The sequence below is a fragment of the Salmo salar genome, chromosome 11 (genome assembly GCF_965601325.2).
Source record: "Salmo salar chromosome 11, fSalSal1, whole genome shotgun sequence".
Classification (NCBI taxonomy): domain Eukaryota; kingdom Metazoa; phylum Chordata; class Actinopteri; order Salmoniformes; family Salmonidae; genus Salmo; species Salmo salar.
The window spans coordinates 15565644-15577835 of record NC_138301.1 but is presented as its reverse complement, the minus strand read 5'-3'; the positions used below and the strand labels follow the sequence as shown (position 1 = coordinate 15577835).

General features: G+C 42.1%; 1 protein-coding gene across 2 annotated transcripts; it reads right to left on the bottom strand.

Moving 5' to 3' along the window:
- Positions 1 to 388: 388 nt before the first annotated feature.
- On the bottom strand, positions 389 to 10486 carry LOC106562048 (receptor-interacting serine/threonine-protein kinase 2). 2 transcript variants are annotated; one of them, XM_014126584.3, is made up of 11 exons: positions 9946 to 10486; positions 6364 to 6517; positions 5011 to 5160; positions 4604 to 4746; positions 4406 to 4455; positions 4117 to 4266; positions 3604 to 3689; positions 3317 to 3385; positions 3081 to 3222; positions 2739 to 2930; positions 389 to 2088 (listed from the first exon to the last, which is right to left on the bottom strand). In XM_014126584.3, exons 1-11 carry the CDS (start codon positions 10089 to 10091, stop codon positions 1775 to 1777), a joined length of 1596 nt encoding a protein of 531 aa, XP_013982059.1. In that variant the 5' UTR covers positions 10092 to 10486; the 3' UTR covers positions 389 to 1774. The 2 variants fall into 2 exon arrangements, with proteins under 2 accessions (XP_013982059.1, XP_082813868.1); XM_082957742.1 differs by having other exon boundaries at positions 389 to 2085; positions 9946 to 10483.
- Between the last annotated feature and the right edge of the window lie 1706 nt (positions 10487 to 12192).

Genomic DNA, 12192 nt, shown 5'->3' with positions numbered 1-12192 from the left:
ATTTATTTTCCTCTAAAATAACTTTAAAAAAAGATATATATATATATATATATACATTCACACACTTTGTGTTCACCGTGTATTTGTTTGATTTACAACTACACTGGACAAAAAAACAAAAATGAAACAGATTTTTCACTTCAACGTAAAATAATTACCTGGAATCAATTATTCAGAAATCAAATGAATTTGGTTGGAGGCAAGTGAAGTGAATCTCGTTTACTGTGTAATTTCTCACCTGTGGTAATTTGCAGGTGCCTTCGGGGTGAAAATAGCCATTCAACCAGTTTTGAAGCGAGAAAACACCCACTAGGCACAGATGACAATTAGTTGTCTATTCCACATTGGTTCAACGTAATTTCATTGAAATGACGAGCAAACATTGATACAAGTGTGTGCCCAGTGGGCAATATATTTGAGCGCAACAGTAATAGGCAACAATTCTAGAAGTAGACCTACTTTACGCCACTGGATGAAAATTACAGCCTTTATTAAACATCTTCCTTTGTTTCTGAGGGCATGAACTCAAAAACCAACAAGAAAAGAGCTGCTTGAGTGTCGAGGAGTCTTGATCTAATGTTGTCGTTATAGATGTATTTACTTTATTATACAACTCCAAATATTCAAATCCTTAGGCTATTCACACAGACAGTGCTTGGGGAAATTACTGTCTTCTGTTCTCAGCATGCCATTAAACAGACAAACAACAACAAAAAGATGTACACTATGGCCAATACTCAACTGGGCCTCTCATTTGACAAGACCCCTTTTCACCCTTTTAGTACATAAACGTCTTTAGAACTTGTGTGACAATTGGTACTGTGTGAAGCCGGTGGAAGTGCGAAGACCAGACGAACTGTTAAAAGGAGTGTTGCGCGAGATGGGGAACAACATCAAAGGGCACCCTGAGGGGAATGTGACAATGACCTATAGGTTCAAGGATTTAACAGGTTTACAAACACAAATAACCAACAAAAGTGGCATAAAATTAGACTCAAGTTCAGTTATTTTATCTTATCTGATAAACCAACAAATAATAATCTTGTTACAAGATACCAAGTCAGAAAGTGCTGAACGGGATAATCCAAACTATTTGAACATATAGTTTTGTACAATATGTACTTTAGAAACAGGCAGTCAAAAGACGAGCAACATTGTGGCACCACACAATAACCCACAGAGCAGAGAGAGGGTCAAAAGTCATGACACAACACAGAAAATGTAGCATCTAATATAGAACAAAGCTGTTTTTGTTTGCTAGCTCAGTAGTCCCTCAACACATAGTTAACACTCATTATCGCTAGTGATGGGTCATAAACATGATCAAAGCAGATTAATCATCCACACAGCTATTCACTTTCATTGGTTTCTCTCCAACACTATTGTTTCTATCATTGACTGTCACAGAAGCTTACTCTAATCAAACCTTTGATTGACATCAACTTAAGAGGTAGCACCACTGGTTGAATACTCAAGACTTATCAATGGCATGGACAGGTCCCCCCCCAACATGGATCTCTATGGATATAGATGAGTCATTGCAGTTGTTATGAAGAAATTAGGAATCTCAGGTTCTCTGACTGACTGTGGTCTGTATTAGACCTGAGTGAGTATAGAATAGATTTGGTTAGGGTTCCTCAGCTCTTCATTCCAAGGCTCCAGTCTCAATTGACACTCTCTGAGATACAGTATGACATGATAAACCGTGAACAGATACATTTGGTTAGGGGCCCTTCACTACACAACCCCCATTCTAATAACCATCCATCCACCTTCAGTGAGACATCTGTGGAGGGCAATGATTGGTGGCAATGGACATCAGACCGAGGGTGGTAGCTACCAGGGAAGCTGCATGTTCCCCCTGACAGGCACAGGTGTCCAGTAGGGAGCGTGTGCGAGCGGTCAGTGTCAGAGAGGCAGAGATGACCTCACAGGCCTCCGGGGGAAGGGCTCGCCGTGAGATGAGCACATCCAGCAGGTTGTTGAGTCGTCCCTCCGTCATGCCTCGAATGATGCTTTCACGTCTCTCGCGCAGGATACGACAACAGCTCACCGCCATCGGAGTCGGAGACGCACACCGTGCAGCTGCTGACAAGAAGGGCGGGTGAAGTTTCAGGGATGACACAAGAACTATAATAATCACATCTCTCTCAAACACTCATAAAACACAAATCATGTAGAGAGGACTTTGAGAAAATACTGAGACAACTCAGAGAAAGAGGACAAGAGACAAGTAGTAGCTATCTGATATGAAAGACAGTAATATGTACATTATTTCACTGAAGACTGAAATTCATAGCCCTACTAGACAAGTTACCCTCTTATTCAACACACTGGTCACAATCATAAATGCCTAGTAGCCATGTATTGCTTTTTAAAAAGACAAAATGTTTTTGACTCAGAGCATTTACTGGGACAACAGACAACTTATAGAGAGAAACAAAGATCCCCAAGGGAGGAAACGCATTGGATACTGATAAGACTGTGAAAGGATGGCCATGCAGGAAACCAGCAATCCCCAAAACTGCTTACTGTGCACATACAAACACACAGAGAGAGGCACTGTTTGTAACGTCTACTCATTTTCATAATGCTTCACTTTGTCTTTTTCAGCAACATTTTAGACACGCTAGAGAAAGATAAGTCAATTATAGATAGCTACAGTCTGGCACTGTACAAACGTTTGCAGACAAAACTGGGTAATAGGTGGGAGGTCTAAGCTTAAACACATTTTCTACCATGGGAGCTGGCAGTGGGCTGGTTGAGAGGGCTCTGTCTGAGGGCTTTGGAGGGACTGGAGGAGAGTGGGGGTGGTGGGCTCTGTCTCTGTCCCTGGGAGACGCCTCCTGTCCCTCTGGAATGCTCAGGACCCGGTCCACTGCTGGGACATCTGGGACTGGTGGAAGACACCGCAGAGCCAGTCACACAGTCTGGGGAGAGACACGTTGCTGTTAGACTGTTCAAGATAAGATATCAATTAATTATGATTTAATAAAGAAGATAAACAGGGTGGTTTCACTGACAACAAACTGAGTATATTCACAAACTGCTCTCATTATCGATCAGTTTGAAGTTCTTACCCTGACAGTGCTTCCTCTGGGGTGCTTCCCCTGTATATATGGCTGTAGTGGGACTAGGGAGTGTTTTACTAGGGTAGGAAGTCTGTGGAAAGGGCAGTGTCTTGTTGCCGACACATTTAGCGTCTCCGGAACCAGCGCGGGCCTAGAAATGAGATATGTAAATATTGTTTTCAATGTAAGACATCACAAGCATTAAGTACAATCAGAATATCACAAAAAATGTGAACCAAGCTCACTTCTAGGTTGTTTATCTCAATGGGAATGTCCTTCACAGGATGTATTTTAGAGTCATGTAGTGCCCTCTCCTGGTGAAGGGACAGAAAACACATACACATGTTTGCTCATGATTAGTGACTGGTCTATTTACTGTTTTCAGTAATACCTGTTGAGAGATTAAAAGCACATGTAACATATCCTGATTTCCTCAGTCAAAACAAACCGATAGCAGATCAGGGTTGTGGAAACAGAGAATATCGGACTTCGGAGTGTAATATTGAACTTATTAAATGAGGATGATCCGTACCTTGCTTTCCCTCACCCTGAGGGTAGCCCTTGTCATGTCATCGGGATCAAAGGTTGCTATGGCACTCCTCAGTTCCAGTGCACAGTCTATGGACAGAGAGCCAGAGAAAGAAGAGGACATGAGAAAGATGTCTGCCAAGTAAACATCACATTGACCATAATGCACCAAAATGTCCCGTTTTTTTTAATACCCACATGGCAGTTATAGGCAAGGAAATACATGGATATGAACTAACACCAGATAATAAACAATTGAACACAATTTAGATGAGAAAATCAATAAGACTCTTTTGAGTTAAGTGGCAGAAGTAGGGTATGGGATTGTATCTCTCAGTCATGGCGTGTGGAACAGAGAGGAGGTGGGTGCTGCAAGTGGTTCTGCCTGTCACTTGTCCTCAACAGGTAAGCAGTCAAGGAAGGGGGACTTGTAGGGAGAGATCACAAAGACCAGGCACAGCTGCTCTCTTCACCATTGTCTATCTATACTCTGATTCACCCTCACAGACAGACTTACCCTCTGCTGTTGGACGGCTGTGTGGGTTAGTGCTCCAGCAGTTGGTCATCAGCTGAGAGAGGGTATGGCAGTGGGGTACATGCTTGGGTAGCAGCTCATCCTTCAGGCCTGAACCAATCCCATCATCACCTGAAAGCAGCTGGAGCAAATCTGCTTGGGCATAGACAATGATGACAAATTACAAATGTAATAAAATATTGAGACTGTATGATATACAGCCAGGTATAATCTAGTCTCTGCTGATAGAAACAGAGTTGTGCTTTGAATAGACGGAAGGAAATAGAAACACCTTCACATGGTTGTCTTCTGTTCAATGTCTCCCACAGCAGCACGCCAAAGCTAAAGAGAGAAGATACTCATTGGGTAACTGCATGGCCATTAGTAAAGGCATCTGTAGAAAAGTGGTAAACCTATCCTTCACCACCTGGTAAATTTAATTGGTGAATATGACTGTTTGAAGTGGCAGGACCATGAAAGGTGACCTCACCTGTACATGTCTGCCTCCACAGAGGGTGTGGTCCCAGTCAGGGCCTCAGGAGACAGGTACACCAAGTCCCTGAAGCAGGGCCCTCCTCCAGCAGAGAGAGAGGCGCCAACCCTCCACTCCCTGGGCAGGCCCCAGTCACTCACCTGGAGGTAGGAACATGAACACCCCCACAGATGAACAAACACCCACACACAAACCGACAAAAAACACCTGCTCTAACACAGACTCAAACCCACATACGTACACTGTAAAGCTTACACCTGTAACTGTTCACAATACACCATATCCCATGGAAAATATACCCTCAATCAAAGGGAGTTCTTTCTCACATTAGTTTCACCACTCAGAGAGAAGACTTTTGTCTCTGTAGTACAGGACTGGGTCAGTTAACAGTCACTGTTCTCTACCTTGGCCCGGTACTGCTGGTCCAGGAGAACATTGGTGGGTTTCAGGGCCTGGTGGGGGAGGGGTATGCAGTGGAGGTGGCACAACCCTTCTGCCACATCTAATAGGATGCCTAGCCTGAAACTCATGGGTAGACCTGGATACAGCTGGGTCTGACAGGGACAACAAGGGTTACAATCATTCACAAGATGCAGTATCAACTCTATTCACTTCATTATAATGGATAATAAATAAAAGCGAACTGAAAAAAAAGCACATGACAACACAAAGTTGAAATTGTGAACTGAAAATACTGAAGAATTCAACATGACCACAACACAACTTACTGTATGTGAATACAGTTTAACCACAGATAGATCAAATCATGTGCAGTGTCACGTCTACTGTCTGAACTTTCTCCTGAAACAGGAAGAGCTCTGTAAATAAGGCAGTGACAGTGCTGATGACAGATCAAATCATGTGCAGTGTCACATCTACTGTCTGAACTTTCTCCTGAAACAGGAAGAGCTCTGTGTAAATAAGGCAGTGACAGTGCTGATGACACATAGATCAATTTTTGCATCAGCCAGGGTCTTTCCAGACACAGCATGTGGGCGACAAGCACAGCATTGTTTCACCATGAAGACACAGAAATTGTAAATAAAGCAATCAAAAGAAGGACATTATTTGACTAACTTTATGTGCGTCAATCGACCGCCAGTTTGTTGATACACTGAGTGTACAAAACTTTAAGAACACCTGCTCTTTCCATGACATAGACTGACCAGGTGAATCCAGGTGAGAGATATGATCCCTTATTGATGTCACTTGTTAAATCCACTTCAATCAGTGTAGATGAGGAAACAGGTTAAAGAAGGATTTTTAAGCCCTGAGGCAATTGATACATGGATTGTGTGTGTGCCATTCAGAGGGTGAATTGTCAAGAGAAAATATTTCAGTGCCTTTGAACGGGGTATGGTAGTAGGTGCCAGGCGCACCGGTTTGTGTCAAGAACTGTAACGCTGCTGAGTTTTTCATGCTCAACAGTTTCCCATGTTCATCAAGAATGGTCCACCACCCAAAGGACATCCAGCCAACTTGACACAACTGTGAGAAGCATTGAAGTCAACATGAGCCAGCATCCCTGTGGAACATTTGTAGAGTCCATGCCCTGACAAATTGAGGCTGTTCTGAGGGCAAAGAGCGACTCAATATTGGGAAGGTGTTTTTAATGTTTGGTGTACTCTGTGTCTACTGTATGCTGCAACCAAGGGAAGTTGCAGAACCAACTTAGATTAATCAATTAGCCTACTGCCACACACTATACATGCATATTCATATTTGAGTTAGACTGAGTGTGCATATATAACACTGACCTGGTATAGTAGAGAGTGTAGAGAGCCCTCTGGCATCCAGTCATACAGCAGGCCCATCAGACACCAGGCCTTGTACACACCCAGAGGAACCAAAACCCGCTCTGAATGGACTTGTCTGACTACAGCCACATCTCTCATCCACTCAGTCCACTCACTGGGGAAGAACAGAACACACAGTAAACGCACAACATACAAACATATGCAGACATATACAGTAAACACATAAAAACACACAAACCCTCAAACAGACACGCACCTGCTGAAGTGGTCTTGGTTCACAAGGCTTTTGTTTACACTAAACAAGTAACCACAATAATGTGGCAGATTTTTCATATTTGTGTGTGTGTGTGTGTGTGTGTGTGTGTGTGTGTGTGTGGGGGGGGGGGGGAGAGAGAGAGAAAGAGGGAGAGCGCACCACCCAACCTCACCCTCCTAGAATCTGAAGTAAAATGTTTACTGTTTGCTGATGATCTGGTGCTTCTGTTCCCAACAAGGGCCTACAGCAGCACCTATAATACAAATAATGGGGTTCCAAGAAAGGTTCAATTGCCAGGACCACAAATACAAATTCCATCTAGACACCGTTGACCTAGAGAACACAAACAAAACACACCTACCTCGGCCTAAACATCAGCACCACAGGTAACTTCCACAAAGCGGTGAATGATCTGAGAGACAAAGTAAGGGCATTCTAAGCCATCAAAATGATCATAAAATTCAACATCCCAATTAGGATCTGGCTAAAAGAGCCTTTATATTCTACAACCACCTAAAATGAAGTGATTCCCAAACCTTCCATAACAAAGTCATGACCTACAGAGAGATTAACCTAGAGAAGTGTCCCCTCAGCAAGCTGGTCCTGGGGCTATGATTCACAAATACACGACAGAGCCCCAGGACAGCAGCACAATTAGACCGAACCAAATCATGAGAAAACAAACAGATAATTACTTGACACATTGGAAAGAACTAACAAAAAAAATTAAGCAAACTGGAATGCTATTTGGCCTTAATGATATTTGGCCTTCTCCCTGCAGGCAGTCACTGAGTCTGAGGTGCTAAAGGAGCTCCTTAAACTTGATCCTTTCTTCTTTAAGGTTGCTGACCCTATCATCGCCAAGCCTATATCGAACCTTTGTAACCTGTCTCTCCTTTATGGTGAGGTTTCCATTGCTTGGAAGCAAGCCATGGTTCGTCCTTTATTTAAAGGAGGAGATCAAGCTGATCCTAACTGTTATAGGCCTATTTCTATTTTGCCCTGTTTATCAAAAGTGTTGGAAAAACTTGTCAATAATCAAATGACTGGCTTTCTTGATGTCTATAGTATTCTCTTGGGTATGGAATCTGGTTTCCACTCAGGTTATGGATGTGTCACTGCAACCTTAAAAGTCCTCAATGATGTCACCATTGCCCTTGATTCTAAGCAATATTGTGCTGCTATTTTTATTGACTTGGCCAACGATTTTGATACAGTAGACCATTCCATTCTCTGCTAAGGAGTATTGGTGTCTCTGAGGGGTCTTTGGGCTGGTTTGCTAACTACCTCTCTCAAAGAATGCAGTGTATAAAGTCAGAAACTCTGCTGTCTCAGCCACTGCCTGTCACCAAGGGAGTACCCCAAGGCTCGATCCTAGGCCCCACGCTCTTCTCAATTTACATCAACACCATAGCTCAGGCAGTAGGAAGCTCTCTCATCCATTTATATGCAGATGATACAGTCTTATACTCAGCTGGCCCCTCCCCGGATTTTATGTTAAATGCTCTACAACAAAGCTTTCTTAATGTCCAACAAGCTTTCTCTACCCTTAACCCTGTTCTGAACACCTCCAAAAGAAAAGGTAATGTGGTAATCATTTGGTAAGAAGAATGCCCCTCCTCCCACAGGTGTCATTAGAGCCTCTGATGGTTTAAAGCTTGAGGTAGTCACCTCATACAAGTACTTGGGAGTATGGCTAGACGGTGCACTGTCCTTCTCTCAGCACATATCAAAGCTGCAGGCTAAAGTTAAATCTAGACTTGGTTTCCTCTATCGTAATTGCTGCTCTTTCACCCCAGCTGCCAAACTAACCCTGGTTCAGATGACCATCCTACCCATGCTAGATTACGGAGACATAATTTATAGATCGGCAGGTAAGGGTGCTCTCGAGCGGCTAGATGTTCTTTACCATTCGGCCATCAGATTTTCCACCAATGCTCTTTGTAGGACACATCACTACACTCTATACTCCTCTGTAAACTGGTCATCTCTGTATACCTGTCGCAAGACCCACTGGTTGATGCTTATTTATAAAACCCTCTTAGGTTTAACTCCCTCCTATCTGAGATATCTACTGCAGCCCTCATCCAACACCCATTCTGCCAGTCGCATTCTGCTAAATGTCCCCAAAGCATACACATCTCTGGGTCGCTCCTCTTTTCAGTTCGCTGCAGCTAGCGACTGGAATGAGCTGCAACAATACTCAAACTGGACAGTTTTATCTCAATCCCTTCATTCAAAGACTCAATCATGGACACTTTTACGGACAGTTGTGGCTGCTTTGTGTGATGTATTGTTGTCTCTATCTTCTTGCCCTTTATGCTGTTGTCTGTGCCCAATAATGTTTGTACCATGTTTTGTGTTGCTACCATGTTGTTGTTATGTTGCTATCATGCTCTGTTGTCATGTGTTGCTGCCTTGCTATGTTATTGTCTTAGGTCTCTCTTTATGTAGTGTTGTCTCTCTTGTTGTGATGTGTGTTTTGTCCTATATTTATATTGTATTATTATTATTATTATTATTTGTTTAATCCCAGGCCCCCATCCCCACAGGAGGCCTTTTGCCTTTTGGTAGGCCGTCATTGTAAATAAGAACTTGTTCTTAACTGACTTGCCTAGTTAAATAAAAGGTTAAATAAAATAAAATAAATCAAATGAAACAGAGAGTACATAGTGGCAGAATACCTGACCACTGTGACTGACCCAAAATTAAGGAACACTTTGACTATGTACAGCCTCAAAGAGCATAGCCCTTGTTATTGATAGAGGCCGCCATAGGCAGACCTGGCTCTCGAGAGACGATGAGGTGGAAACTGACATGCACTTCCGAACCTCCTGCCAAATGTATGACCATATTAGAGACACATATTTCCCTCAGATTACACAGACCCACAAAGAATTTGAAAACAAATCACATTTTGATAAACTCCCATATCTATTATGCGAAATACCAGTGTGCCATCACAGCAGCAAGATTTGTGACCTGTTGCCACAAGAAAAGAGCAACCAGTGAAGCACAAACATCATTGTAAATACATACTATATTTATCTGTCTACTTATTTTCCCTTTCGTAGCCTACTTCAACTAATTGCATATTGTTGCAACACCGTACCTGGCTAGTAATACAACTTTTAAAATACCTCTATTATTTAGAAACTTTTGAGTGTAATGTTACTGTTCATTTCTGATGGTTTATTTCACTTTTGTTTATTATCTACTCCACTTGCTTTGGCAATGTCAACATGTTTCCCATGCCTATAAAGCCATTTGACTTGACTTGAATTGAGAGAGATTTTGTCATTGCATTTGAGCTTTGCCAACTTTACCTTCCACCTGCAGTGCGAGACGAGAGGACCTTGATTGACACCTGTAGCTCTGTTCTCCGGTAAGTACCCCGAAGACACCCGCCTGCGCTGGTTCGGCACAATATCACATTTAGCACGTCCTCTTGATGAACAGTTTCCACCGCCATCTGATAGTAGGAATAGAAACCAGTCGGCTCAATAATAATAAAACTGTATTTTATCTTGCTTGTTGCTCTGCCATGGATTAATATATTTGTCTTTCACTGCACTGACAAATTGAACAGCAAGCATCGAGTTGCCACGTGTGCTATGAAGACAGTGTATGTACATCGACACGATTGGCTGCTTTGTTCACGGAAATCTCCTGGCTAGCAACAGTAGGCTATAAAATGAAGGATGAAGTCATTTTTTTTTTGTCAATGGCGTAACAACAGATAAAGGCAGCGGCGTAACTTGGCTTGAACAACTCCTGATTCAACTACCAACTGGTCAAAAACGAATTGAACCACGTGATTTTAACCCGCAATATCTACATGACAATGTTTAATCCACGTGGAAAACTGAGGGCATTTCGACTTTTTTTCACCCAACGTTTAACCTAAATGATAATGACATAGTGAATGTTTTTGTTAGTTGACAACTCAACCAAAAGGGAAAGGACTGAAGAGGATTTCCCCATGCCTCCTGTAGAGATGGGCTGTTAGGGGACGGAGGCTGCATGGCTGTGCCATGCAAATGAAATCAATAGTTCATTATCTTGTTCATTAAACAGTCAACACACATTTTACAGTAAGAAAATTATGGAATATAACAGAATAAAACATCTTACACTACCGGTCCAAAGTTTTAGAACACCTACTCATTCAAAGGTTTTTCTTAATTTGTTACTATTTTCTACATTGTAGAATAATAGTGAAGACGTCAAAACTATGAAATTACACGTATGTAATAACCCAAAAGTGTTAAACAAATCAATCTATTTTATATTTGAGATTCTTAAAATAGCAACTTCTTTGGCAAAGGGTGAACTCCCCAGTCGCTGTGACAACAAAGCAGTTTTCAGCCAACCAGCGGAATGTCGCAGAGTAGCCTGCGGAATACACCAGCTGTCGCCCACCACAGTCTATGCGACAGCCCACCACATTCTATGCGACAGCCCACCACAGTCTATGCGACAGCCACCGGTGACCATAGCAATGAAATAAACAAACTTTATCAACATGCGAAAAGAATAATCGCTATAACAACATAAGCATTCATAAAACGTATTTACAGGCAACAGAAATTATTCACAAAAAAAATCTATTACAAAACAATGATTTTTATTGTTAAACGTGACAGTTGGCAGATTGTGCTAACCAGCTAACTTAGCTAGCTAGCTAGAGTGGGGAAGTTAGCTGTGGTGGTGTGATAACGTTGACTGGTGATGATCAATGTACTGCAGTAGCCTATTAGGCCTAATAATTAGCCAACGAATGATGGGATAATATGAATGAGCTTCTTCAGCTACACAAAGCCTGACGTTTCACCACGCATGCCACGTTTTCTACTGTGATTGGTCAACAATGAAAGGCACTTCTTGAAAAAATAGAGCAAAAGCCAAAAGGCTGTTTTGGAGAGGATCAAAACAGCAGTGTATCATGGATAAATTGTGACTGACTGATCTACAAATAATAATGAGTTGTTATTTATGATGCAAGGTGCTTTGTTGATCAGTCAGTCAGCAGTCGCTCTGATGCTCTCAAACACGGTCATGTTCTCCTCTCCACCTGGATGGAATACCACCTCCACCTAGGCTTAATTGAAAATGTATGGGCCACCGCTGTTTGTCATAATAGAGCGCCTTAATAGAGATAGCCAGCTTGTAGTCCTAACCTCTTGTTCTTTCAGTCATTCCTACAGTGTGGCGAAAAGAAATGGGGAAAGAAAAGGGTTTGGGATAAATGCCGAAAATAAGGTATGAGGTTAACACACGCTTAGGAGATAGTATACGTTTCGTTCTACAAGATAATATTAATAAGTTAACATGACCTTTATGAAGCCTTTATGTGCTTTTTGAAATTACAAATGCTACAAAATTCACAAAATGTGACTTTAGCTGTTGAAGACTTTCATAGAACAATAGGTATAAGATCTCATAAACTTGTCAACCTCACCTTATTTTTGGCGTATATCACAAAATCCTACAAAAACGGCATTCATTTCCACATAGACTTTGTCCAACGAACCATGGCGGAATTAGTGCCTACAAAAAGACGCTATTGCTCT